This window comes from Culex pipiens, chromosome 3 (genome assembly GCF_016801865.2).
Source record: "Culex pipiens pallens isolate TS chromosome 3, TS_CPP_V2, whole genome shotgun sequence".
NCBI classification, from domain to species: domain Eukaryota; kingdom Metazoa; phylum Arthropoda; class Insecta; order Diptera; family Culicidae; genus Culex; species Culex pipiens.
The window spans coordinates 24339978-24363325 of record NC_068939.1 but is presented as its reverse complement, the minus strand read 5'-3'; the positions used below and the strand labels follow the sequence as shown (position 1 = coordinate 24363325).

Below are 23348 nucleotides of genomic sequence, written 5' to 3'. Positions count from 1 at the left end.
CCATCAGTCACAATACCCTCCTCCCCACATTCTCCCCCAAAAATCCCCATAAACCTGCTCCCAAAACATATGCTAACACTAGCCAGCATAAAACCCTTTTTTCCTTCTTCTTCTGGGCTCCACGTTCTAGCCAACATTGCTCACGCCAGATTCTCTTACAGCGTTACTACAACAAGAGTGTGTCTACACCGGGTGTCAAGCCACAAAAACCTACACTTTCTTGCACGTTTGCTCTGGTCACAGGTTCTCTCCCTTGGCAAAGCGGGGGGGTTGCCCGGAGAACGTTCAGGGTTGTGGCAGGGCGGCAGAATGCATGTGAGGGGGTTTCTCTGCGAATTGGAAATCAGAGTATAATTTCGATCTTAATACAAATGAGGATTTTGGCGATGCAAAAAAAAATGTTAAAGGTTTTATTGTTAGGTTATGTTACCAAAATTGGTTCATGAAGGTATATTTTAGGTTGAAACCTTTTTTTATGGCAAAAACTGTTCAGAACATCATTTATTTCAAAGAGACCAGCTTCTTAGTAGTACGGCTGCCTTAGCCCCGGCTATTGTGGAGCGAACAGCTTCTGAAGTGTGCCTCGGATTAACGGTACGGATGGCGTCTTTTAAATTCTCTCGCCACAGAGCTGATCGGTCGCTTGGGTCGGGGGTGGCAGTGGCGGTAGTGCACCACAATACTCTCCGGCTAGCGACTAGCAGCAATGGGTACTACTAGGCTATAGCAGCTACCATGGGTTTAGTGAGACCCTCTTGGTTCGGCACAGTGTCCGGGGTATAAAAGAGCCCGGCTAAGCCGTCCAAGATCGTAGTGCAGCCTCAGCGTTCTTCAACACAGACCTCTTTCTGAAACAATCAGCATTCTTAACCTAACCTCAAAAATGTTCAAATTGGTAATTTGTTCAAGTGTTCTTGAGAAGTCCTGAAAGTGTTCTAAGTTTCGATTACTTTTCCGCAGGTGGTGTTGTCAACGATCCTCGCCGTGGTCGCCGCTCGTCCCGGATACTTCGACTTCCACCATGGTCCGGCCTTTGCCTACCACGCGGCGCCGGCTCTGATCGCCAAGCCGGAAGTGTACTACCAGAAGAGCATCATCGAGGAACCAACGGTGGCCCACGTGGGCTCGGTTGTGAAGCACATCCCGACTGCCGTTTCCCACCAGAGCTCAACCATCGTCCACAACTCGGCCAAGCTGGTCCAGCCGATCTACGCACCAGCCGTGAAGCATACCCTGGTGTCGACCCCGATCGTCAAGACCTCGTACCATGCCGTCCCAGCCGTGGCGTACGCTCCATCTCTTCACTTTGGCCATCACTACTAAGTAACCACTTCCCAAAACCACCCACCCTCCCCCTCTAAATCCCTAAGAAATGCTCAAAAAAGGAACCTTGTGATATCCTTGTCATCTTCATCGAAACTTGCCAGCGGAAGAAAGATCGTGCAGAATGTTTACGACGTTCAGAGCCGGCGTCGCGAGGGGAACTCCCGACACATCTCCTGACACGGTCAGGGCGCATCCTTTAATTGTTCGCTTTTTGATTGTTGGCGAAAGATTTAAAGTGATTGCGTGCAGTGCGAGGAGTAATCCCCGTCCCAGTTGTTTTGTTGTGTTGCTCTGAATAAAAAGTGTGAACCAAAAACTGAACAACCAGTGTTTTACTAACAATCTGTGGCGACAGGGAAATGGGTCTGGAACAGGTTCTGTGGGGGGTTGCGAAAGTGGGACACTCCCCTGCGGTGTGGTGTAATTGCTACTGGTTTTTGTGATTTGATCTGGGTTGAAAGTGGAACAGGTTTTGAAACTAATTATTTTCAAAACCTGTGATTTCTTGTCATTGTGGAAACAAAACATTTACACGGAGAAAAAAGAGTTCCTAAAATCGTGAACAAGCGTTCATGAACCACGAACAATGTGTTCAAATTTCATGGTACGTTTTTCAAAATCGTACCATGGGATTTGAACAATTTGTTCGAGGTTCCCATTTTCATGATCGCTTGTTCACGATTTTGGGAACTCTTTTTTCTCCGTGTAGATGAAATCACTAGCGGAAACCACGTATGTTTTGCTGAACAAGGATTTGGTCAACTTTCGAACACATTTGCTGATTTTTTATTATTTTCTAAAAGATTTAAAAGATATTTATGAAAATTTGATAAGGTCGTTGCCCCCCTTCAAAATCAGGGGGAAACAATTTTTTATTTTTAAAAAACCTAATAATTTTAATGGAATTGGAAGCCTACTGAAGTAAAATAAAATTGAAATGCATTTTCCTGCGTAGATGATCATATTTTGAATATTTGGGCTCGCTTCAAAATATTAATTTTTGTGAAATTCGTATGCACAGGACCGCAATTTTTTTCGCGATTTTTTTTTTCGTCAGTACTTAGACTTTTCAAAACAAAAAATTGCAAAACAATTGGACTGACGTTAAATGCATGATGTTTTGTATATTTTTTTAACAGATGACAAAGAGGGAGGGGAAGGGCTGAAGAATGCATTAAACACCAGTATATTTGTTTCAGTTGTTTTATCAATCGTAAGTTCAAAAAAAAGATATAGAGAAAAATATTATTTGTGCACATATTATCCAATAATCCAAGTAATATAATAACTGATTACTATCGTAGGAAAACGCATTTAAATCAGTCAGTTTATTGCAATTCTTTATTCTAAAAAAATATGTTTTTTGGAAAAAATACCCCCTGATTTTTTAAGTTCAGTTAGTCTGAAAATCAAATCCAAAAGTTCGGACATGCAAATTATGAAAATTATTAACTTTGGATAATCGAACTTCTGATGGACTGCGAATTGATACGGGTAGTTCTCCGTCAACTCACACAAGATCGGAAAACAGTGTTGATCCCTGATAAATTATGTGATCAGTGAGCGGAACGGTTGGGTGATTCGACCCCTTTAATTTTCTCGATTTTCACTGAGACACCTTTTTCAATAATTTCTAGCTTAAAACCGTAAAAAGATTGCCTAAAATTCCTGTTTAAAAGGTATGTTTGTCAAAAACAGCTAAAAACTAGATAAAATAGCTGCCATTTCCCAATGTTCAACTGTTAAAATAGAGATATTTGATGGAAAATTCAATATACTTTTCTTTCATTTACAACATTAAAAATTTTACTTTTAATAACATGACTTTTTTAACTTTCTAGGGAACTTTTTAAGAGTGTAACAGTGATGTACAAACGAACTTAAATAGTTTTACAAATAAAAGTTTTCTCAAAAGTGTTGAGGTTTTTTCCTCTAAAACTCAATCGTGTCTTTCGAAAGTTTTTTTGGCTTGCAATTTCAATATAAGTCCATTTGACAACCAATTTATATCTCTTCATGCCACAAAAAAAAATGATTGTAATATTCATCAGAAATTGGTGACAGATTTTGCGTAAAAAATGTGTAATACAAGCTCTTCCCGAAAACTTTGTCCTGTCCTTTTTTGGTTCCTGACGTTTCTTGCTTGTTTGCTAATTCAGCCTCCTGTGATCAAAATTTGATTTTACGCAGCTTTTCCCATGCAATCTGCAGATTTTCCGGAATCGGTTCCAGAGTGGCCAAAGTTGACATTTTTTGGCGTAAGAACCTTCCTTGGACTTTTACGAACCCAACGCAACAAAAAGCACCTCGATCCGACATTCCGTGATGAATTGATTCGCGTTCGAAAAAAACCGTTGAAATTTTTTATATATAGGGGAAAGTGGGCTAAGTGTAACAAACTAAGGAAATGCCCGTTATAACGCATCAAAAGCTTTAAAAATCTGTCGGATTTTTTAATAATCATCTTATTCCAGGTCTTGACTAATACTTTGATAGAATGAGTTTTTAAAAAATCATGTTTTTCAATGTAAAAAATTGATTTTAAAAATTTTGATTTTCCGTACGTTCTACTCAACAACCTGTTGGGGCAAGAGGAACAATGCATGAAACAACATGTTAATTTGCTAACAATTGAACTGTTATCACTTAGATACATCAGATTAGAATGAATTTGAAAGTTTCTTTCGTTTTTAGATTAAAAAATAATATTTTGCTAAAAATTAGATCGTTTTCACGAAAAAAAATATTGCTTTGATGAAAAAAAGGAAATTTTCATAATATCACTATATTTTGAATGGACATTTTTTTTTACAATTGTTTATCAGTTTTTAAGTACTTTTATGTATTTATTTCTCAATTAAATGTATGTTGTTGCAGCGATTCGTATTTTTTTCCATACTAAAAATCCATATCGTACACTTGCCCCACCTGAACAAGATTTTTTAAAAGCTCTCAACAAAAATAACCAGAAGTTAAATCATACTTTATAATAGGCACCAGTCATTAGTAGGGACACTACTGATCTAGGAAAAATAGCAGCAAACTTTCATTAGGTTCACATTTTTACAATTTTTTAAAGTAATACTCAAAAAAGAGGTAATATTCAACTAACCATAATTTCAACCTTCTAAAATTATTATTTTTCTGTGTGGTTTCGAGCAACATGAAATTCTTCGAGATAAACATAAATTAACTTTATGATTTTATTTTAATAATATTGTCATTAGTTGGCATTTAAAAACCAATCAATGAGTTAGGAATGATAATCGTGAACAAATGTTTGTAATAATTTGTTTTATTACGATAAATTAATTTAGCTTATCGAGAATGTCGATGGATGCCGATGCCAACTAAACCAAAGGGAGCTCAACATGATTACCCCAAGCTTCACAAAAATGTTTGTTTTGGTTATTGAAAATTTGTGATAATTTTAACAATTTTTCATACTTTTGTATGAATTATGGATTTAATTTTTATGCATAGTTAAAAATTATTGATTTGAACTTAGGAGTCCTCGAAAACAAATACACTTAATTTTTTTTTCTAAAATAAGAATATTATTATTGCAACCATTTTAGTAATTACATTTATTCACTCACTCAGATAAACTTTAATCACCTCTGCTTCACTACCAAGCTCAACCACTTCCAGTTGCGTACTGACTTGATCTTCCCCAACAATACTTCCGTTCCGCATATTTTTCTGCGGTCTTCTTTGCCGCAGAAGATCTTCCAGCTCCAGTCGTGGGTAGGTAATCCCGGGGTGATGCAACATGGTTTCCAGTGGTTCCCAAGCTGATGATTACTACAATTTTAAATCAACTAGCAGAAATTAAAACATGTCAAAACGGGACCCTGATTGGTTTCATCATTCATAATTTGAATCAAGAACTTGAATAAGTAAAGCATTCATCAGGTGTAGTGCGGTTCAGCAACCCCTGTAATGCGACCGTACTTTCACCAGCATCGCACCTTGGACGAGCTGGATGCTCTTTATATTGAACCTCTCCAAGGATGCTGACTTTAAATACCGCATCGCCAGCGAACAAGGAAGACAACCGGCCTTTGCTGCCGTTGGTCGGTTTTGGATGCTCGTGACGTTGCCGCGGCTGATCCGGTCATGGTGGTGGGAAGTATAAATGCTACCCCATCATCGGCGTCGTCGTTTGGGGTCCAGTTCTTCAGGGGGGAAGAACTCTACAAATAAATAGTGGTAGTAGTAGGACTTTGGCCTAGAAGCAAGCTGTAACGCAATGAACTCGACCCCCTTGGACGGATGGATGGGCAGCAGATGAGGTTGAGGAGGAGGCTTGGGTTCGACATTTGAGTTTTTTATTTCATAATGTCACATGTTTGCTCTTGTATGTGCTCGGTATTGTGGTGTGGTGTGGCGTTGAAGATTACGATAACATGTCCTTGAAGAAGGTATAAATACAAAGAACTGGTTGGTTTGTGGTACGAGTCAAGTCCAGCCAATAATCAGTGCAACGTCACTCCAGACGACGTCCAACTAAACCGGGAAGGATCATGCAGCAGCTTGTGGTTGTTCTAGATCTGCCAGGTTTAGAACGAAACTGATTTTATGAGTTCTTGTTTTCTTGATTTACATACTTGCAGGTGACATTTGGGGTGCTCACGGTGGCGCTGGTCATGCCGAGTGTATTTGGACAAAGTGATAACTTCAGCAACGGCACCAGCACAGTTAGTCCCCAAGATATTTATGATCTGAGTGAAGAGGACTTTCAGCTGTGGGTATCCGGCAGGACACCAAAGGCATGGGTCACGAGTACAACGCCCCGTCTTGCCACCATCGGTTCATCGACCACGCTGTTCGGAACCAGTCGGTTGATGGAACCGTTCAACCCCTTCGTGCCCCAGACAACATCTGCACCCACCTCCCCACAACCAGAATTTACCGTCACGCCGAGACCGGTCAGCACAACCACCACCAGCACTAGTGCTCCCGTGACCTCGCCAATCGTGGTGGAAGATCCCGACAACGGATACTTCTATCGAAAGCCACAAGATTTTCAAAGCTGGCTGAAAGACCAAATGCAGCATTCCCAGCGGATTACCAATCAGCTGGTGGCCAATTTCCCTAGCCTACCACCTCCTCCCCAACCTCCACAGCCACCACAGCCTCCACAACCCCCACGACTTGCCCCACCTCCTGTGGACTGCGTGCCAGTAAGTCAAATCCTGAACCACCAGCGACCTGCAGCGGTATCCTTTCAGACATCGGCCACTATCCACCGGTTCCACGATCCACCAACCCTAGTTCAGCAACAGAATCTACCAAAGCCTAACCAACCCCAGCAACAGGTTCCACAACATCCACAAATTCCACAGCAATTTCCCAGCCAACAGCAACAACAACAACAGCAGCAAGTCCCCCAAAATGCTCCACAACTGCCATTCCAACCCCAGCAGCAGGTTCCACAACAATTTCCAAACCAACAGCAGCAAATCCCCCAGAATGCTCATCCCCAACTGCCCCATCAACCCCAGCAGCAGGTTCCGCAGCATCCACAGGTGCCACAGCGGCCGCAGTTGGGACCCCAGCAGCCACCGCAAAATCCGGAGCAGCAAAGCTACCACTTCCAGCACTTTGTGTCCAAGTTCCCGGGTAGACCACAAGGGAGCCACATGCAGGAGTACTACGTGAGTCCGCTGTACTTGCAGCAGCAGCAGCAGCATCGGGAGCATCAGACTATCGTGCCGGCCTACCATCATCATCAAAATCCGGAACCAGTGGTGGTGAATTACTTCTGAGTCGTTCTGCCGCCGTGGTTGATTTTTACCTCTCACAAGACTGTTGTTTTTTTTGCTCATGTTGAACGCGTAAAATATAAGGACTTTACAATTTATAAGTTGTGTTTTAGTTCTATTACACAAAGTGGTCACATTAGAGAAGTTGGGGTTGGACATTGTTCACGATTCATGTGAGCAATTTTCTACTAAATAGGCCGATTTTGTACATTTTTATTTTTTTATTTGGCTCGAATTCAAACAAAGAAGCCATTTTGTGTCATTGGTTCACCGTAACAAGCCTCCATACAATATTGACAGGTGTCCATTAGGGTGCCCAGAATATCGGACTTTTTTTCTCAAAACCTCGCTCTACAACATACCAAAGCTGTTAAACTCGATCCTGAAAAGCTATTGGCGATTTTAAAAAGTGAATTTTGTATGAAAACCATTTTTTTCACCAACTTCAGGCTTTCAACCAATTTCGCACAAAATTTACACAGATGCTTAAAATAACTCAAAAACCCGTGTTCCGCTTGTGGAGTACGGGGTCATTTTGTCTGGGCACCCTAATGTCCATACAAAAGTGGTACGTAAACATTCAAAAATCTGTAACTTTTGAAGGAATTTTCGGATCGGTTTGGTGTCTGGGGCAAAGTTGTAGGTGTTGATGGGAACTATTCAGCAAAATATTGGTACACGGGAAAAAATGCCAATTTTTTCATTAACTTTTTTTCACAATAAACAATTTTCTCAAAATTAATACGCTTAAATTTTTATTTTTTCAATATGTTTTAGGGAAAAAACGCAACTTTTGATCTAGAGAAAAGTAAGAACAAAAATTTTCCCGCCAAATTATGACCTAAAAAATTATATAGTTTTGAATTTCACTCGAAAAAATTCCTGTTCACTTCAGTTTTGAATGTAAAATCAAATTTGCAATCAATTTACTTCACGATTTATCGATAAATTTACCGTTTTCAAGATGTAGCCACTAAAATTGTAATTTTTATTAAAAAATATTTTTTTTTTTTTCATTATTGATTCCATCCATGATTGCTCATTTCTGAAAATATTGTTTTCGAAAATTTAATACTTGCGAAAATTGCCTTAAAAACATTAAAGATTGGACCTGCTGATTGGATTGCTAAAAACAGCGAATGGAGAAAAAGAAAAAAGAAAATTTAGGTTTTTTACGTCTCATCCGAACAGCCTTTTATTTTTAAGTACCAATATCTCAGGAACGAATGGTCTTATTTCCAATGCTAAAGATGAAACATTTGTACAGTTTGCAGATATTTTATAAAAAAATATATTTATGATTACTAATTTTTTAAAACGGTCAATATTTAATATTGCTCTTTTGAAATGTTAGTCTTGATACAAAAACTTTAAAGATATTTTTTTCGATAAAACCAAAAATTATTTAATAAATTTTCTTAATTGAGCAACTCTCTAAGAAATCGGCCGATTTCGACCAATTTTATTTTTTGTATTTTTTGATTTGACTTAAATTTGTGGGGGCCTTCCCTATGACCAAATAAGCTATTTGCGTCATTGGTTCACCCATACAAGTCTCCATACAATTTTGGCTGCTGTCCATATAAAAATGGTATGTAAATATTCAAACAGCCGTTACTTTTGAGTGAATTTTCTGATCAATTTGGTGTCTTCGGCAAAATTGTAGGTATTGTTGAGGACTTTTGAGAAAAAAATTGGTACAAGGAAAAAACTGCAAATTTTTTTTTTCAAAATTTTTTTTCAGAAACGGTCACTCATGGTCACTATTTTTAAAAATTGAAAAACTGCAAATATTTCGCTAAAATCAAACTTTCGGTGGCTATATCTTGAAAACGGAGCCATTTGTCAAAAAATTTGTAAAGTACTTTTCAATTGCAAATTCAATTTTGCATTAAAAAATAATGTCAAACTTGTTTTTGAATGAAACTTCGATTTTTTTTTCCAAAAATCACTATTTTTTTCAAAAATGCATAACTCGGCGGCAGATTTTTTGACCATGTTTCTCTATGGCTCAAAAGTTGCGGATTTTTGTCCCCTAAAACATATCAAAAAATCTCGAAAATTAAAAAATATGTATTTTGGGAAATTGAGTTTTAGTGAATTAAAAATCTGCAAATTTTTTCGTGTACCTGTTTTTTTTTCTCAAAAGTCCTCAACAATACCTACAACTTTGCCGAAGACACCAAATTGATCAGAAAATTCACTCAAAAGTAACTGCTGTTCGCATATATTTACATACCATTTTTGTATGGACATCAGCCAAAATTGTATGGAGACTTGTATGGATGAACCAATCCCACAAAATAGTTTATTTGGTCATAGGGAAGGCCCCCACAAAGTTTGAGCCAAATAAAAAAATACAAATAAAATCCATATCCGATTTTGGTAGAAAATTGCTCAATTTAAACATAAAAAGGCCGTTTCAAATGTTTGTTAAAGTTTATGTCCCTCGACTCTGGCCAAAGCCTTGAGGGGAATAAGGGGGGAGGGGGAAATAAAAAAAATAGAAAAATTGAAATAACAAGTCATTGTATTCACATTTTGATGAAAAAAAGTTTTAAAGAGGCCTACATAAACGGCTTACAAGACTAACATTTCAAACCAGTAACAAAGTAAAACCTATACTTTTCTTCAGCAATAAAGGCAAAAGGTCATGTATTCAATATTACGCCTTTTTGAAATGTTATTCTTGATCCCAAAAATATTGATTCTGGAAAATTACCGCGTACAACTTTTTCTTAATGGTCCTCAAGGCACCGAACGAAAAGAGGCCATTTATAAACCAGATATTTTTTTAATTTTTGTTGTAAAAGTTTTCCAGAACTTTTGAAACTCGTTTTGAAATAGTAGTTTATGCAACAAGTTGCAAAAAGAAGATTTTTTCAGCACGAGTTGTACATTTATCCAACGAGGTTTACCAAGTTGGATAATTACGACGAGTGCTGAAAAAATCAAGTTTTGCAACGAGTTCCATACAACATTTTTTGCAATTTCGAAAAACGCGGAATTATATGTCAAACATTCATGTGCTGATTAAATTCATCGTTCAAAACAAAAAAATATTGAAAAATGTCACTTTTCAATAATAGTGTTGAAAAGTTCAACTTTTCAGCACCCATTTCAGTGCTGAAAAGTAGAACTTTTCAGCACTGATATTGAAAGGTATTAATTTTCCATTCTGTTATTTTTGGTAGGGAAAAGTAGGCCGTTTCGGTTTTCCAGAAGGACAGGAAAAGTTGACAGTTTCACAGTGGAATTGCAAAAAAGTTGTTTATTTGGGATGTCATCTTTGTAACCTTTGTCATCTTTGTTCAATGATGGAAGGAATAAACTGCACATGAAATGAAAACAACGCAAAATGTTTGTTTTTTTTACAAAATATCACTACCAAACGGTTTATTACTTCATTTTCCTCATTAAGCTTTAACTTTTCTCATCTTTCATCGGGGAAACAACCAAAGCCAATGAACAAAAGAAAAATAGCCCGACAGTCTCACTTCAATCTCACGGCGGAATTGCTATGGCCAGGGGTTTCGTCCTTTAGTACTTGGCGTACACGGCCGGGGCAGCACCGTACACGGTCGGGTACTGGGCGGCGTACGTCAGAGCCGGAGCAGCGCCATAGGCGTACGACAGAGCTGGGGCAGCGGCGTAGTTCAGACCATGGGCGGCGTACGACAGAGCCGGGGCAGCGGCGTAGGTCAGGGCTGGGGCAGCGGACTCAACATAGGCGGTCTTGATGGCCGGGGCAGCCTCGACGTAAGCGGTCTTGATGGCGGGGGCAGCGGCGTAGGTGATGGCAGGGGCAGCGGCATAAGTGACAGCTGGGGCAGCGGCGTAACCGTGGGTGTAGGTGGTCTTCTCAACCGGGGTCGAGACGACGGTCTTCTTCACGGCCGGGGCGAACACGGGCTCGGAGATCTTGGCATCATGGTGCACAACCGAGGAGCTGTGGTGGGTCACTCCAGTTGGGACGTTCTTCAGGACGGTTCCAACGTGGGCCACGGTCGGCTCCTCGATGATGTTCTTCTGGTACGAGATCTCCTTCTGGGCAATCAGGGCCGGCTGCTGGACGTACGAGGTGTAGGCCAACGGGGCAGATGCGACCAGAGTAGCGCCTGGGGCAGCAGCGGCCACGGCGAGAACAGCAGACAACACCACCTGGAGGAATTTCGAAAGGGACAAATCATACGAATTAGTACTGCTGCGTCGTTAGAAAATCATAAATTAAGGATAATTACCAATCGGAACATTTTTAACAAGCTGGTTGTTTCTCGAAAGAGAGGTCTGTGTTGTTTTGATGAAGCTTTGCGATTTGACTGTACCTTGTCGGGTCCTCGGTGACGCCTTTTATATCAATTGTATAGCAAGAACAACGCGAGAGATCCCGGACTTCGGGCGTTGCCGACGAAGCTCAACGAACGCGATCGAGCGCGCGTACGCGCGATCGAGATTCCAGGTGAGCGGCCCCGACCGAAGTTACCCGCGCGACCCGACCTCCAACACACACTCTCGGTTGGATCCCTTCGTGTTTTACGACGAAAATTAAGCAGAGTTAAAAAAAATCGTATAGTTCTAACTGGCGTCGTTACGCCCCCCGAACAGTGGGTCTTAAGTTGTAGAATTTCTGCGCAACAGGATTACATTCATACTGTTTGTTGATGGACAAAGCAGAACCGAGCTTCTTTTAGTGGTGGCCAACGTAAGAAACCAGAACTTTAGTGGTCCGAAAATGTCAACGGCTTATTGTGGTCAAATCTAGTTGAGGCGATTAGATTGGTTGTAACGGAAATTCTGGTTCTGGAGCGGTTTTTGGAAATTAATCATTTTGGCGAGGGTGGAATTTTATAGAGCTATGCGCGATATTCCGAAGAAATTGTGTGAATTGGGCTAATAAAGCTGTTGGCCGTTTTATTGATTTATATCTTTGCCATATCAAGCCAAAGTATGGATGGATTATAGCCATATCTTGGAGACTATTATAAAATTAAAGGCTGGTAAAAAAAGCTGTATAAGAATATTTCAGCAGATAACTTAAAAAAATTAATGCTTAATAACAACAAATCTATTGAAATAATTGAAAATGTAGTTATATTTAAATAAATAAATAGAGAATTAAACAATTTAGATGTAAGTCATTTAATTCCGATTATAGAACCAGATCTCCTAAAATCTATTGTAGAAAAGTATTCATAATTTGTTTAAGAATTTAAATTAAGTGTCAATTTATCAATATATTTTGTTACTCTATCTTAGTTTCCTACTTCTTACACAATATGTTAATCAAAGTATAAAAATGTTTAATTTTGGATGGTTGATAGATTTAATTCTAATGTGTAATGTTTTACAATGTCATTTTCTATCAATTTATATGGAACAAGTGAAATTACACGTAAAATGTGATATTTTACAAATTTCAGAGGTATTGTTACACATGTTCCGTACACAAATCTGTCAGATTTAATAATTATTAATGACCATGATGATTATGAGCATGATTTTATTTACTGTGAAGTCGAACAAAAATGTTCTTTTGTCTCCAGACTCATTTGTGGCAAGTGTTTTTGTGTTTTTCAACACATTCTACAGCTAGGTGGGGCTAGACGAACAACTCGTCAGGGCAAAAGGAACAATGCATTTAAAATAATGTTTATTTGCTAACAATTGAAAAGTGATCTCTTGGAATTTGAAACATTTATTTCGTTTTTAGAAGAGATAATAATATCTTACACCCAGAACTGGGCATCGGCATACGAGAGGATAAAGAGCACGGTTCGGTAGTAAAATGCTGCTGTGTGCGGACGGAGAGGATACATCCCGAAATTACCGAGAGTACTTTACTCATGGGTTCATCTGCAAAAAATGTTCATCTATCAAAAAAAAGTACCGGTACCGAGACTCGAACCCAAGACCTTCGGCACATTGAACCGTGCCTTTGCCGTATGGGCCACAATGGTTTGGTGACTAAGTGGCGGTCATTTGTCCATATAAGCCACTCAATAGGATGAACTGTTCCAATGAACGAATGAACACGCGAGAGGACTATACTCTCGCAAAATAGCACTTTCCTCACGTTTCTTTTCGTGAGGACTATCCCCTCGTTCTTTAACTTTGGGTGTACTATACATTTTAGCGATTTTTTGAAAAATTAGCATTATTCTAGGATACATGATAAATTTTCATTATATATTATCATTATATTTTGTGAGAGAATATTTTTGAATTTTTTTTTATCAGTTTTGTTATCCACCAATCTGTATTGTTGTAGCAATTCGTATATTATTATTTTTCATACTAAAAATCCGTATGGTACACTTGCCCCACTTATCCCAAATTACCAAATGATAAACCATACTTTAAAATAGGTGCAAGTCTTTAGCAGGGGCAAACTCTTATCCTTATTTTGTGGTTTCCAAATGTTATAAGAAAACAAAACTTCATTCAATCTTATGTCTAGGGTAAGTGAATTTTCACGATTTCGCGGACAGCGTGAAATTTGTGAAATTTGAAGATTTCCGTGAAATCCCGTGAAATTTATCTATTTTCTCAAATCAATTCTTTGAAATAACATCATAATAAATATTGCATCTATAAAGTCTTTTTAAGTAAATTTTAATAGTTTTTAATTGAAATGCATTTACTGAGAAGTGCATGCTGCGAATACTTAAATAATGTTTACAAAAATCAGTCAAATTTTAAAATAACATATTCTTGGAACCATCGAGTTATCACAAGGATTATATCATTAATCATTTGATCACAGTTCTTCTTATAAAAAAAAGTTTTAATTTTATACAAATTTTGGATTTTTCACCCAAAATCTTGATCAAATTGACTGAACAAATATATTAGGGGAACTATACCCTTTTTCAGCCTATTTCTATTATCGGCCTATCGGCACTTTGATCATGAATTACAGCTTTCATAAAGTGTTTTTGACTGTTCCAAAATAATAAATAGCTCACATAAAAGTGAGCAAGCAACTCACCAATGTTGATACATCTGAAAATGTTGATTTAATAGAGAAAAACGGCAAAAGTGATGAGAATTGGTCGAAAGGCTTAGAGTGATTAAAATGGGTATATTTCCCCTATGATAAGTTTTTGAATGATTGATTTTTTTAATTGATTTTTTTTAATTGAATTTATTTATTTTTAGAAATTATTTAAAATCAAACATTCATGTAAAAGTAACATTCAGTAGAAAAAGTCTCTTCCCTGAGTCTATGTGTTATTGACCAGAGGGACAGGCAATAATAATATAGAATAAAAAAATTAGTTCCATTCGAGGAGAGAACAATGTTTAAAAAATAGATTGCTTTTTTGAGTATCAATAATAGTTTATAAGTTTTTTTAAGAAACTAACTAAATTTAGCAATATTTTCATTCGATTTAATAACAATTAAATTACTATTTTATTTGAAATGAATAATTTAACGAGAAATTTTAAGTTTCAAGCTTGGTTTTTTCAAGATTAATTGATGCTATTGATGGATTTTTTCTGAGTCCTGTTTAATTTTCACGATATTAGATTTTTTTGCGTTGGATGGTTTCCATGGAAGTTAAAAAAATACCACTTTTTTAGTTTTCTGTTGCGTTGGAATAACATTTTTGAAAATTCGTTACGGATTTAATTATTTTTGCCTATTGATTTTTAATTAAGTTTTTGAAAAACGAAATGAAAATCATAAGAAATAATTTTACTGGGCAAAATGTACAAGATTGTTAAATCTTGCTATGATATGAAATTCAATAAAATTAAAAAAATATAAAATAGAAGCAAATCAGCAAAAACATAGGTCGAATATTAAAAAAGCATTTAAATAAATCAGAATACGCACGCCCTAAATTTCGTTTCTAAATAAATATAGAGAGCCCACTCATAAATCACGTGGATACTTTTTTGGAAATTAGGAAAAGTTTGTTTGTGTCACCTTCAATTTTAGCAAAGGATTTTTTTTAGTTTATTAAAAAATAATTAACAATTTTCAGAGTTATTTTACCATTTTTCACGTTCCGCGAAATGTCCGTGAAATTTGATGTTTTGAAATTAAGGTCCCAGTGAAATTTGCAATTTTTGAGCGTGAAAAATCACTAACCCTACTTATGTCCCGTGGCGTTTACGTCATTTTGGCAGTTGCGTGGTAGTAGAATCAACTTATTGCATTGCTAGCAACAATTCCTCATACTGGAATTATCAAAATTGTAAAAAATTACGACCGTACGAGCGATTGTTTCTCTTGCCCCATATGGTTGTCTTGCCCCACCTTCTCCTAAACTTTAGAAGAAGGAAGGGTGAAGACAAAAATAGAGCTGTTTAGCATTCTAAATTCTTCTAAATCCTAACAATTGATTTTTTTTTTGCTGAAAATATAATTTTCTTCACCATTGACGAATTCATTCGTAACTGTGGTAAAAGGTCAACAACTGGCACAACCCGCCATCGTCGTCCCGCCCCGAAGCAGAAAGGATAAAAATTGTGTCCAAATTCAAGACCGACAATTAAGTTCAACCAGTTTGGTTTGGCGTGATTCGGGAAACGGCAATGAGTAAGGGTAGCGGTTGCTTGCGTTGCGCGAGTGTCGCGCATTCACTGTGGAACCGGGCAATGAGCGACCTTGCACTTCAAGTTTCGGAGACTTTGGGTGTGCGCCGGTCATCGGTGGTCTGGTACGTCCACGGTTCCCCATTGTTGCACTCGATCAACCACAAGCAGCTCGAGAGCGTGGGTAAGAGGTTGTAAGTCCGAGCACTCGAGCGGCAATATTGAGTTGTTTGTGCTATCCGCCAAAATTACAACCGTTTACCCTTCCGAACTGGACCAACTCATGCAGAACCTGCCAAACCGGCAGTGACTGTTCAGATGCAGGAAATAAACCTCTGCTCTCTTTTTTGTCAGGGTGTAACGAACGATCCTTGCACGATCGAATGCGAAAGCTGTACTATGGCTCAAAAAATGCACCTTAACAATTTACGAGCAATTTCGATTTTGTGGTTCACTATCGGTTGACATGGGATCAGTGATGCAATGTCAGGGGCAAAATTGATTTTTCGAAGAGGGCGGTCGGTTTCGGTGGTTTGGACGAGGTGTTGATGGCTGGGGTCTTAATTGGTCGCCCAAGTTGTTTGGTTTATGGCTTTTATATTGGCTGTTTTACTTCTAATATGCTGCAGGATTGTGGGCAGTTTGGTGACAGGTTGTAAATGGCAGGCTGAGATGAATTGTCGAATAAATTGTCTTCTGACACGTTTACTGTTTTAGGCACAAACTGCTTTGAAATTTAAATGCTTTTATTTCAGTTAATTTAATTATATTTATTTCATTACTCAAACAATTAGATTGGTAAAGTTGTAATTCTGAGCTAAGATATGGACACCTTTCAACAACTGATTTGTTCGAAGTGGGGAGAGAACTTGCTGGTACTAAAAGGGACGAATTAGTCAGTGGAGGCCAGGGAAGGTATTTGCCGATGGGCCTCCAAAAGCTTTTTTTAATTTATTTCCTTCCAGTTAAGGAATTTACTATAATCATGTATGGAGCACTAGTAGATATTTTACTAATGAACAACTTTGTAGAACATTGTTTTGTTCTAAACTGAATGCTGTTGACATTAGAGCGTATACAAAAATCCCCTCACCATCGCGAGTGAGGGACGCCGATGGTGGCATTTTTAGACATTGTTTACGCTCTAGTGTCAACAGCTTTCACTTTGGAACAAAACAATGTTCTACAAAATTCTTCGTTTGTACAAAATCTACAATTGCTTCATACATCATTATAGTGAATTCTGTAACTGGAAGGTAATAAATCAAACGAGGGCTTCGCGATGGTTTTTTGCCATTTGCCATCCCTGGTGGAGGCAAACATAGCCTTCGAAATAGATAATAGATGTGGTATTCAATTAAATTCATGTTTATTTGTTGTACTAATCAGAATACAATTTGCTTAACTAATGACATTTTGCAGAGTTTTGGAGATTCTTACAACTACAAATAATTCAAATATAACCAATTAGATGAAATAAATTTCAGTCGATTAAGCGAGAGCAGAAAAACTTTCTAAAATAACTGTTAATAAATTTGGTATGGTTAGAAGAAATATTATATTCCTGTCAAAAATTCTCCATGGATTTACCAAAATATATTCAATTCCATCGAATAGTTTCTGAAAATTGTTGTACTGTTTTAGTTGGTTGAAACTTTGTGATTAATTTCTCAACGATCAAAGTGAGCCATATTGCGTCATAAGATTGTCCATTAAAATCTTTTACAAGTTTAGTAGCTGCCCATACCAATATATTTAAAAAAATATTATCATGAGATCGGGATTTCTGATCGATTTTGTGTTGAAGTTATAACTAATAGGAGATTTATAATGGATAAATACTCTCTTTCTTATTTCTTTTATGTGAAAAGTTTTGTTTAAACTTTTTTATGATTTGATTGATTATGAGCCTTGATTTGGTTTGAATATTAATACATAATTTTTCCATGTTTGTTTTTCCTCTCAAGGGATTTATCTCAACAACCGTAAATTTAACTTTATAATTCTCTTACTGTTTTAATTGAAAAGGATATTCTTTTAAAGCAAAATACTGCATTTTAAGACAATTTTACCAAGAGCAGCAAACCACGGCATCAAAATTGTCTGTTCTAGAATTGTGGGATGTTAGGATACCTCTCACAATTGTGGAATTTCTGAAATTAACTGATAATTTCACAATAAAATGATCATAAATTTATAAAAGCATTACACAGCTTGGGTTTCATATAGTTCTATACAAACTGTGAAAAACAAGCAAAAACTTGAAAAAGTGACTGTGAAAATATTTAAAAAAAACCTTGTTAGGCAAAAGGTAATGGTAGGAGGTGGTAGAGTAAGGCAAATACTTTCAGAAACAAACACAAACTAAACATGATAAATGCAAATTAAAATACTGAAAATGAAACAAGAAAAATGTAAAACAAGAGAAGTAAAGTGTTTCGTAAAACCAAAGTTGCTCAAAATGACCTCCTGAATGCGGGAAAAATAAAAAAAAAATGAAAAAAGTTTGGGCAGTAGAGAGTCAAGGTTAACATGATATCAAATACCAAAATTTAAAAAAATGATCCAAAAATATTCATTTTTCACCGCGTTGTCAAAAAAGAGGCAACGTCGAAGAAAAATAAATAATGGAATGCAAGAAAAAGTGTAGATTAAAAATATGTTTGGCTTCGACAAACAACACAGCATAAAGTTAACAAAAGGACTTCTAGGGCTACTTGGATCTCTTAACCCTCTACAACCCAACCCCGCCTCTAGACGGGCTTCGATTTAAAAAATCGCCAAAAATCCATTTTTCAACCAATTTTTTATCTTCAAAAAGCATTGGAAAGAAGAACTTTTAAAATTTTGGAAAATTTTAGGGTTGGAAGTTTGACTTGTTTTATGTGACTTTGCCAATGTTTTTAAAAATGTAATTTTTTTGGGGGTCAACTTTGGCTGTGTTTTTTACTAACATTTCCTATATTTTAAGTAAAAAGAAGTATGCAGTAATTTTTCTAGTGCCCCAGACTATGCCTCTACGCATTTATTTACAATTTAAATGATAATGGTTCCATTTTATAGCAGAAAATGTGAAAAACATGCAAAAAATTCAAAAAGTTACTGTAAAACATGAAAAAATTAGATAGGCAAAATGTAATGTTAGGAGGTGGTATAGTAGGCCAAATACTACCAAAAACAAACATAAACTAAACAAGATAAATGCAAATTAAAATACTAAAAATGAAACAAGAAAAACATAAAACAAGAGAAGTAAAGTTTTTCGTAGAACAAAAGTTGCTCAAAATGACCTCCTGAACACGGGAAAAATAAAAATCTTCGAAAAAAAAATTTGGGCAGTAGAGGGTTAAGCAGATCATCCCGAGCAGCAACCCAGAACTGCCCAAACCGGACCAAGAACCGACTCCACCCGAGAAGAACTAGAATACTCCAACCGCCCTGCCGACTAGCCGACGCCCCGAGACAAAAGACGTCGTCGCCGATTCAATTAAGAGACGGTCACTTCGGTTTACTAGGCGAAATAATAAAGAAAAAAAATCAACTCACACACGAGATAATCGCGACTTACTCCTGTTCGTGCGGTTACTCTCCAGAGCATTACGCGGCTTCGGATTCGGACGGCGCGACGCCGAAAGGCGTTTGCGGGCGTTTTGGACCGCAGGACGTATAAAAGTTTGATTGAGCGAGCGGAGAGGTACAGTCAACGTTAACTCGTTCAACGCAACGCATCCAGCAGCTATTCTTTGTGTGACAACACAGACCTTCAAACAAACAATCCCATTTGCCAAAATGTTCCGATTGGTGGTGTTGTCCGCTGTTCTTGCCGTGTCCGCTGCTGCCCCCCACGCTACCGTGGTGGCTTCGGCGCCTGTGGCCGCGTATCACTCGGTGGCGGCGGTCCCGACCGTGCTGGCCCAGAAGGAGATCTCGTACCAGAAGAGCATCATCGAGGAGCCAACCGTGGCCCATGTCGGTAACATCGAGAAGAAGATCCCGACCGGATTCTCGCACCAGAGCTTCACCCAGTACCACAACAAGCAGGTTGCCGAACACGTGTACGCTCCGGCCGTGAAGAAGACCATCGTCGAGACCCCCGTTGAGAAGACCACCTACACCCACGGTTACGCCGCTGCCCCAGCTGTCACTTATGCCGCTGCCCCTGCCATCACCTACGCCGCTGCTCCGGCCATCAAGACCGCCTACGTCGAGGCCGCCCCAGCCCTGACCTACGCCGCTGCCCCTGCTCTGTCATACGCCGCCCATGGTCTGAACTACGCCGCTGCCCCAGCTCTGTCGTACGCCGCCCATGGACTGACCTACGGCGCTGCTCCGGCTCTGACGTACGCTGCCCCGGCCGTGTACGCCAAGTACTAAGCAGTTTCCGTGTAGTTGACTGTCGTCAGGCCAAATTTTAACGATCGCGGGTGATACTACTTTTTCTTTTGTTCGCAATTTTTGGATTGTTTTCGTGTGAAAGATGAGAAAAGTAAAACAGACTGGGAAGTAGCTTAAATTAAACTGCATGAGTATTAATTTTAGTAATGGGAATGCATTGAAAGAAAGTCCTTATGTCTATCGAAGAACACTGAATATTCTAATCTTTCGTGACTTTTGATACTGTAGAAGTATGCAATTCTAAAACATTTTCACATTTATAAAGTAGATAATTTCTTTATCTGTTCTTGGAGATCAATTAACAAGAGTGCCAACAAGGCTCCGCTATTAAATTGAGCATTGAGACTGATTTGCCTTAGCAAATATATAAATTATCAGTCATCAATAAATCGTGAGCCAACCTCATGATGCCATCCTCACAAGAAACCAAATTTTGATAGGGTCGATTTTGGAGTTTTGATAAAACATCAATGGAACTCAAAGTACCATGCTTCTCCATCGAAATAAATTCCCATTAACCCTCTAACGCCCATGGTTACTTCAGAGCACCGCTATCTTTCGCATTTTTTCAACCTGGTTAAACCAGATTCTTTTTTTTTAGGAAATCATATCTCAGAATCCTGTTAATAAGTATTCACCATTTTTGAATTTCTTAGGTAAAACATCCTGAAAATCATAGAAACATATTTTTAGCTTTGGCCCTTTGAACCCAAGCCTTGCAAATCGGCAAATATAGTTTTCATTTGATCTGTAAATGTGTCCAGCTTTGTTTTAAAATATTCTTAGTTAAAAAGCCCAACTAATCATCATTCGTTAAAATTATTTCATACGGGTCTTTTATATTGGCTCAGGAACTCCCATGCCAAATCGGAGCTTTTTTGATCTGGATCGTGCTGGTTTGAAGTGGAATCGCTATATTATACTGTATTAGACTGATTCTTTCGTGACGGGACAACGTTTGTACGCATATGTTTTCAGTTTTTTGCTGATAACTTTGAAATCTGTGGGAAAAGGTACCAATATTTATACAAATTTGGAAAGTACATTAAGTTTCCATAAGATTCACTCCAGCAAACATTTAAAAACACAAAGTTTGAGTCAAGTGAGATACAAATGTAGCGTGACGGGACAACATCGTACAATTGGATCATTTTGATTTTTATACACAAAAGTGAAGAACTCTGCTCTCCTAGTAAGTTTTTGGAAAAACCCTTTTCTACAGTTGTTTCTAAAATGAAAAACGAAGATTTTGTTTCCTGGACCACCCAGTTTCGTCAATTTATGTTGATTTGACAGGTGCTTCTTTTCGTGACGGGACAACGCAGATATTTTACAAAAGAGTGTTTTGCTCGCGTTGTTCCGTCACGAAATGAAGCAATTTGGAAAATATCTACTGACTAGTCAATTTTAACTAATTTGGAGTCGCTGAGCTCGAATATGACTCAGAGAATACTCCAAAGTATTCAGGGAATGTGCAATCCAAAATGGCGGCCAATATGGCGGTGCTAGAATATTCGATATTTTATAAAGAAATGTAACCGGCAATGAACAGGTCAAATTTAAAAAAGGGTTGCTGAACTCGAATATGAGCTCTAGAATATTCCAAAATACTCAGGGAATGTGCAATCCAAGATGGCGGCCAATATGGCGAAGCTACAAAATTTGATTTTTTTTTTCAGATTTGCAACAGGCAATCAACGGGTCAAATTCAACTAATTTGGGGTCGCTGAACTTGAATATGAGCCAAATAATACTCCAAAGTACTCAGGGAATGTGCAATCCAAGATGGCGGCCAATATGGCGAAGCTAGAAAATTGAATTGCATTCCCTGAGTACTTATTTATTTATTTGTCACCGTATTCGGCATTATGCCGCACAGACTGTTCTAAGGACTTTAGAATATTCTAAGGATTATATTCGAGTTCAGCATCCCCAAATTAATTAAATTTGACCTTTTGACTGCCTGTTACATTTCTGTATAAGCATTTCCAATATTCTAGGTTCGCCATCTTGGCCGCTATCTTGGATTGCATATTCTCTGAGTACCTTGGAGTATTATATGGCTCATATTCGTGTTCAGCGACCCCAAATTAGTTAAATTTGACAAGTTGATTGAACTTAAAAATCCTTTTATGGTGGTTTTTTTCATTCTTCCGCCATATTAGACGCCATCTTGAATAATTCGCTGCTCTTTGAGACTCAGAAAAAACAACAGGCAAATTTAGATTCTGGAGGGTCGATTTAGTCTAGATCGATCAAAAACTGGCCTGTTACACGATTTGCTTCTAGACACGAGAAATGAGCACCTTTTTTTGAATTCGTGCCTTGACCAAAACATTGGCGTGACGGGACAACGCAAACTTGCGTCAGTCGTAACTCTGGTTCCTTTTGACCAATTTTCGATTTCTAATAAGCATTTTAAAGGGTTTTTTGAGTACGAAGAGAATCCAAAATATGATGCAAATCCGATTTCACGAACTATTGCAAATTAAACAATTGTTATTTTTCGTGACGGGACAACGCTTTTATATACCTCCTTTTTAAATGTCCTGCATAATTTTATACCTACAGAATCTGCTTTTGTCAATAAGAGGGCTTATAAAAGAGTCATTTTACTATAAAATACCGTTTAGATTGATTAAATATCTGCATTCCTTCCATTAATTTGAGCTATTATTTAAAAAAGTTGGGAAAATTAAAAATTTCCAGCGTTTATGCATTTTACCACATCTGCTCACAGATATGTTTAGAATAGGAACTTTGGTGTGGAAATATGTTTTTTGTGTGGTTCAAATAGTTGGAAAACATGGAAAATTATCAGAACCATCCAAAGTTCAACTTGAAAAATGACTGCTTGGTAAACAAGTGCTAAGAATCGGTCATTAGAAGTTATGTTTGCGTCAATTAGAATCTGTATACAGTCCAGACTCGATTATTCGAAGGCCTTGGCAAAATTTCACTTCGGATAATCGATACTTCGGATAATCGAATCACGAAAAAATATTTTTTTTGATGTCTTATTTTTGATTGTTGAGCTTTAGTATGACCCCTAAACTGCTTCAAGGCCGTAGAAGGTGTCCCTCACTTTTGGGACAATGACTGTCAATTATGGTTCTGGATTCAGGGTCCAGAAATAGTAAATTGAAATTAAAATATAATCACGATACGTAAAATGCTTTTACAAACAACACAAAGAAAACATTCTGAATCAAGATTTGAATGTTTTTTTCTAAAACAAATATGGATGCCAAATGGCCGATCGGGAATGATGCCTTCCAGAGCCTTAAAGTGATTAAGAATGTTTAAATTCAAGAT

General features: G+C 37.8%; 4 protein-coding genes across 6 annotated transcripts; 3 read left to right on the top strand and 1 right to left on the bottom strand.

The window, feature by feature from the left end:
• The first annotated feature begins 740 nt into the window (after nucleotides 1-740).
• LOC120428336 (cuticle protein 65-like) lies at nucleotides 741-1650 on the top strand. The gene is made up of 2 exons (XM_039593335.2): nucleotides 741-895; nucleotides 961-1650. The coding sequence occupies exons 1-2, from the start codon at nucleotides 884-886 to the stop codon at nucleotides 1321-1323; spliced, it is 375 nt and encodes a 124-aa protein (XP_039449269.1). The 5' UTR covers nucleotides 741-883; the 3' UTR covers nucleotides 1324-1650.
• A 3815-nt stretch (nucleotides 1651-5465) lies between these two features.
• LOC120428339 (activating signal cointegrator 1 complex subunit 2 homolog) lies at nucleotides 5466-7195 on the top strand. Of its 3 annotated transcripts, none has more exons than XM_052710392.1 (2): nucleotides 5466-5864; nucleotides 5943-7195. In XM_052710392.1, the coding sequence occupies exons 1-2, from the start codon at nucleotides 5853-5855 to the stop codon at nucleotides 7095-7097; spliced, it is 1167 nt and encodes a 388-aa protein (XP_052566352.1). In that variant the 5' UTR covers nucleotides 5466-5852; the 3' UTR covers nucleotides 7098-7195. The 3 variants fall into 3 exon arrangements, with proteins under 3 accessions (XP_052566352.1, XP_052566353.1, XP_039449272.1); XM_052710393.1 differs by having other exon boundaries at nucleotides 5469-5886; XM_039593338.2 differs by having other exon boundaries at nucleotides 5473-5867.
• Nucleotides 7196-10455: 3260 nt separating this feature from the next.
• LOC120428345 (cuticle protein 16.5-like) lies at nucleotides 10456-11487 on the bottom strand. Its single transcript, XM_039593344.2, has 2 exons — nucleotides 11336-11487; nucleotides 10456-11255 (listed from the first exon to the last, which is right to left on the bottom strand). Exons 1-2 carry the CDS (start codon nucleotides 11345-11347, stop codon nucleotides 10635-10637), a joined length of 633 nt encoding a protein of 210 aa, XP_039449278.1. The 5' UTR covers nucleotides 11348-11487; the 3' UTR covers nucleotides 10456-10634.
• A 7842-nt stretch (nucleotides 11488-19329) lies between these two features.
• LOC120428347 (cuticle protein 16.5-like) lies at nucleotides 19330-20156 on the top strand. The gene has a single exon (XM_039593348.2). It carries the CDS (start codon nucleotides 19428-19430, stop codon nucleotides 20010-20012), a length of 585 nt encoding a protein of 194 aa, XP_039449282.1. The 5' UTR covers nucleotides 19330-19427; the 3' UTR covers nucleotides 20013-20156.
• The last annotated feature ends 3192 nt before the right edge of the window (nucleotides 20157-23348 follow it).